The sequence below is a fragment of the Otolemur garnettii genome, unplaced genomic scaffold (genome assembly GCF_000181295.1).
Source record: "Otolemur garnettii isolate 467f Iridium unplaced genomic scaffold, OtoGar3 scaffold00244, whole genome shotgun sequence".
In the NCBI taxonomy this organism is placed as follows: Eukaryota; Metazoa; Chordata; class Mammalia; order Primates; family Galagidae; genus Otolemur; species Otolemur garnettii.
This window is the reverse complement of record NW_003852639.1, coordinates 1,576,257-1,581,975: the sequence shown is the minus strand read 5'-3', so window position 1 is coordinate 1,581,975 and position 5,719 is coordinate 1,576,257. Positions and strand designations below refer to the sequence as shown.

Genomic DNA, 5,719 nt, shown 5'->3' with positions numbered 1-5,719 from the left:
GCCTTAGCCGGTTGAGCTATAGGCGCCGAGCCCCATTGCTTAGTTTTATCTTTTGCATCATGGTGGAAGCTAGGTTCTGCCCTTTAATTTCTGAGTTCTTACTTTGCTGTTGATCCATTGTGATGGTCAGTGTGTAGAACAGGTTGAAGTATTTCCTGTAGAGCTGTTCTTATTGTGGTGAATTTCTTCAATGTTTGCGTATCAGTAAATGATTTGATTTCTCTGTCAGTTTTAAAGCTTAGCTTAGCAGGATATAGAATTCTTGGCTGGAAATTGTTCTGTTTAAGTAGATTAAAGGTAGATGACCATTGTCTTCTTGCTTGGAAAGTTTCATTAGAGAAATCTGCAGTCACCCTGATGTATTTGCCCCTGTAGGTCAACTGGCCCTTACTCCTGGCAGCTTGAAGAATCTTTTCTTTTGTCTTGACTTTGGACAGGTTCATCACAATGTGTCTTGGAGAAGCTCTGTTAGAGTTGAGGTGACCTGGGGTCCAATATCCCTCTGAAAGGCATCTGTCACAATCTTTGGTGATATTTGGGACATTTTCATTTATAATATTTTCTAGTATGGCTTCCATTTCCCTGGGGCGTTCTTCTTCCCCTTCTGGGATACCTATAACTCATATGTTTGAATGCTTCATAAAGTCTCATAATTCTGTCAGTGAACATTCTGCTTTCTCTCTTTTCTTTTCTGCTATCTCAAGAGCTTTGTCCTCTACCTCTGAGATTCTTTCTTCTGCATGGTCTAATCTGTTGTTGATACTTTCTATTGCATCTTTAAGTTCCCTAATTGACTGCTTCAGTTCCTTCAGCTCTGCTATGTCCTTTCTATATTCTTTATATCGCTCATCTCTCATTTGATTCTGTTTTTAGATTTCCTTTTGGTTATTTTCCACTTTATCAGCAGTTTCCTTCATTGTTTCCATCATTTCCTTCATTGTTTTCATCATCTGTATTCTAAATTCCCTTTCCGTCATTTCTAACATTTCTTTATAGGTGGAATCCTCTGCAGTAGCTACCTCACAGTCCCCTGGGGGGGAGGGGGCTGCTCTGGACTGGTTTTCATGTTGTTAGACTTTTTCTGCTGATTCTTCCTCATGAGTGATTTCTTTTATCTGTTTCCTTGCCCTAATTTTCCTTTCACTTCCTCTTGCTCTGTAGGTTATCATGCCTCTGGACTAGGGTTTCGATGAGTCCAGTCCTCCACTGCTTTTGTCCTCCTCATGGGGTCCAGAAGTCTCTTGCTGACTCCCCACATCCCAAAAAGGATGTTTCTTGGCAGATCCCACCAGCCAGAGATGCGTAGAGTCTTCTCTCCCCAGACTCACTGTGCCCACTTGCCAGGAAGCTATTACCCGGCCACCATCTTGCTCCTCTTGTATTTATTCTATCTCCAGGGCTGTTCATTTTTTTTATATATAGATCTGATATATCATTTTCTTTCTCTCTGAAGACCTTCTTATAACATTTATAACAAGGCAGATCTGCTGGCAACAAATTTCCCCAATTTTGTTCATCTGCTAAGAGTTTATTTCCCCTTCACTTTTGAAGAATAACTTCTGAAGAATAACTTTTCAGAAAACATTTTGGTATTAAAGATTTGCTACAGAAATAATAGATCAAGTAGCAATTTGAAACTGCAATAAATCAAATAGCAATTTTGAAACTGTCTATAAGATCCTAGGTGTATTGGGAGGTGGCAGTTCCCTTCCCCTCCATCACTACTCTTCATCCTTTCAGCCAGAAGGTCTCTTCCTCCAGAATGGCAGGCACCACTTTGTCTGCTTTCTATATTTGGTTCCTATATAAGAATTTATCTGGCTCGGCGCCTATAGCTCAACCGGCTAAGGCGCCAGCCACGTACACCTAAGGTGGCGGGTTCGAATCCCCAGCCCGGACCCGCCAAACAACAATGATGGCTGCAACCAAAAAATAGCCAGGCGTTGTGGCGGGCGCCTGTGGTCTCAGCTACTTGGGAGGCAGAGGCAAGAGACTCGCTTGAGCCCAGGAGTTGGAGGTTGCTGTGAGCTGTAATGCCACGGCACTCTACCCAGGGGGACAGCTTGAGGCTCTGTCTCAAAAAAAAAAAAAAAAAAAAAAAGAATTTATCTGGAGGCTTGGCACCTATAGCTCAGCAGCTAGGGTGCCAGGCACATACATCGGAGCTGGTAGGTTGGAATCCAGTCAGGGCCCACCAAACAACAATGACAACTACAACAAAAAAAATAGCCGGGCATCATGGCAAGCACCTGTAGTCCCAGCTGGTTGGGAGGCTGAGGCAAGAGAATCGCTCAAGCCCAAAAGTTTGAGGTTGCTGTGAGCTGTGATGCCATGGCACTCTACCAAGGGCGATACAATGAAAAAGAAAAAAAAGAATTTATTCGGAGAAAGGAATCTGAAACTAAATGAATGTTAGAAGCACACAGCATGATCTTTCTTCTCTCATTCCATCTTCCTAAAATTTGAAATTCAAGAATACCTGACTTTTGTGATGACTCAGAGTCCCTCAGATTTTGTGCAGAAGCATACACATTTAAATTTTGGCTCTCTAAAGATAACAAAATACAAGATTTTTGTTTGAGGGTTTGTTGTTTTTACCTTTGGTATCTTACCCTTTTCTTTTCACTCAACTATGGTTCACATGGTTTCCTTAAGCAAAAATTAAGATGTTCATATGCGATCTGTATCTGGACTCCCAAATTGCACCATATATGTTGTACAGCCTGGATTTTTAGGTATTTTTAGATAAAAGTTTTCAGAAAGTTGTTAAGTTTAAACAATTTTGCTAAAATTAGTATATCAAAAAGTAAAGTGTTTCTTAATTTCAAATTCAACCTTTAACATGTTTTCTTACATTGTTTGTTCTGGACAAATGCTATCTGCAAGAATGAAGTATCTTGAAACAGATTGTGAAAAAAGTATGAAAATTCATGTAATATAATCTTTAGAGTTATCAAAAGGACTTTACACAAGGAAAAGGAATCTTAATTGCCTTAGACCATATGAGACAATGGCTCCAACTGAAAGAAGTGGAAATATTGTCTGACACATGAGGAATGAGCCCACATTGTGGTTTGCTCTTGTCTACAGAAATAAATGGGAATGTTTCTTCTTACCTGAGATGAGCCAAGTTAAACCAAGATTTTTCAAACCCTAAATTGTTATACAATTTGAGAGAAGAAACAAAATTATCTGTTTTGGAAACCATCTTTATCTATTAGCAAGTTTTGCTATTTGAATAGCTTTATAAAGTTTGTATTTTTAAATTCATTATAGAAAAATGTTGGCCCCTTCAAATATTATTGTTTCTTGGTTTGTATGTAGGCTTTACTGTTCAACCTGGAGACCGATGGAGTCTAGAGGTGGGACAGGTGTATGTTATTACAGTGGAAATATTTGATAAAAGCAGCACAAAGGTCTATATTTCAGATGTGAGTCTCTCTTTTATATTTTTCTAAGCTCCTTGTATAGATAATTCCTTGAGTGTGCCATCTTTATTGCTAAAAAGCCCCCTTTCTGTTTTGCTTCCAAATTGTTACCTTTGGAACTGCAAATTACCAGTTTTCTATTATTATTAAATAGTTTTGATCTTGAGGAATGCTAGAACAGAAGTAAAAGATGTAATTTGGCCAGAATTATACAAAGGAGTTGAAGAGAGTACTAGTGATAACACTTAGGAGGGATCCTGATTCTACAACTTCACTCTAGAGATGATCACCACAGTTTTGTAGTGATGAGAGTAATAGTATGAGCATCAGATGTGACGTGTTGTACTTACTCACTCTCTAGGAACCTTTTCTTCCAGAATCAATTTATGGAATGGTACAAATTGCACTAAAATTTACGTAAGCTACAACTATCTATTCCTGATGCATCCCATTAATGAATCTTTCAAAAACTAGTACCATTTAAAAATTACATCTTCTGAGGCTGGGCACAGTGGCTCACACCTGTAATCCTAGCACTCTTGAAGGCCTAGGTGGGTGGATTGCCTGAGCTCACAGGTTTGAGACCAGCCTGAGCCAGAGCGAGACCTCATCACTCAAAATAGCCAACCATTGTGGTGGGCACCTGTAGTCCCAGCTACTTGGGAGGCTGAAGCAAGAGGAGCCCAGGAGTTTGAGGTTGCTGTAAGCTATGATGCCATAGCACTCAACCCCAGGGCAAATGAGTGAGATTTGGTCTCAAAAAAAAAAATTTACCTGGGTGACACCTGTGGTTCAAAAGGGTAGGGCGCTGGTCCCATATGCTGGAGGTGGTGGGTTCAAACCCAGCCCTGGCCAAAAACTGCAAAAAAAAAGAAAACAAAATTTTATGGGGCAGTGCCTGTAGCTCAAAGGAGTACAGCACTGGCCCCATATACCAGAGGTGGTGGGTTCAAACCCAGCCCTGGTTAAAAACTGCAAAAAAAGTTTTATATCTTCCCAACTTATTTCCACAAAAGACAGCAAAGCTTTGTATTATTTTTATTTTTTACTTTTTTTGCCCCTTGAATGCATAGCCATAGTTTTATATATGCTTTGGGATTAAAATGGCTTTAGGGAAAGACATATCTTCCAGGTTGTATTGCTATTGTGCTGATTTTCAGAATCTCAGGATTACATACGACTTTCTAAAGGATTACTTTGAAGAGCAAATAACTACTGTGAATGGATCTTACCATGTAGTAAAAGCCCTGAGAGATGGTGTTGTGGTGATAAACGCTTCCCTCACTTCCATTATGTCCCAGGTAGGAATTAAAAGAACAATCTTTGAATCCTAAGAACACTGACAAGATTTGGCTGAACTGTTGATTTGCAAGCAGATATATGGCATATACTACCTTTGTCTTCTTTTTATTTTTTGAGACAGAGTCTCACTTGGTCACCCTCGATAGAGTGCCATGGCATCTTAGCTCACAGCAACCTCAAACTCCTGGGTTCAAGGGATACTCTTGCCTTAGCCTCCCAAGTAGCTGGGATTACGGGCGCCTGTCCCAACACCCAGCTATATTTGAGAGACCGAGTTTTGCTCTTGCTCAGGCTGGTCTCAAACTCATGAGATCAAGCAATCTACCTGCCTCATCCTCCAAAGTGCTGGGATTACAGGCATAAGCCACTGTGCCTGGCCCACCACCTTTGTCTTTTATAAAAATAAAATAGGAAAACTGATAAACAACACACTCAGCAGTTTCTACCTCTACACATTTTCTGCCCCAGTCTTTACTAATGTACACACAGTAAATGCATTTGTAATCATTGTGTATATATCACTTGGGGCCCATTTAAAAAGTTATTTCATATGCACATTTCCATATGTCATCGGGTCCACAATGGGTGCTTTTTATTCTAAAGATCCAAAAAGTTAATATGCTATTTTTTAACCCATGTCCCCAATACTGAAATTTTTTCATTATTTCCAGTTTTTCGCTATTGTAAATGACATAACTGAGTATCTTTGTATATATTTTTCTTTTGGTTAATTTCCATATTACAGAATATGGAAAAAAGGATAAAATATCCTTTTAATTCTTTAAAAAAAAAAAAAGGGATAAGCAATAAATCAGTTTCTAATGCCTCTAAAATAGGTAAGTGTCCTGATATTAAATAGTCTGCCAAACCTGCTTCCCTCCTCCAAACCTACTTTTTCTCTTATTTTTCAGCCAATTGTTTCAGACAATATTCCAAGTCACCCTTGACTCTGCCTTCTAGTTCATTTTAATTCTTCTTTTTTTTTTTTT

The 5,719-nt window shown here is 39.3% G+C and overlaps 1 protein-coding gene across 1 annotated transcript in view; it reads left to right on the top strand.

Moving 5' to 3' along the window:
* NUP210L (nucleoporin 210 like) overlaps nucleotides 1-5,719 on the top strand; it is a 147,392-nt gene that overhangs the window by 45,262 nt on the left and 96,411 nt on the right. Inside the window, 3 exon segments of the mRNA XM_023508329.1 lie at nucleotides 2,667-2,735; nucleotides 3,325-3,431; nucleotides 4,589-4,729. Coding sequence (XP_023364097.1) covers nucleotides 2,667-2,735; nucleotides 3,325-3,431; nucleotides 4,589-4,729 — 317 coding nt within the window.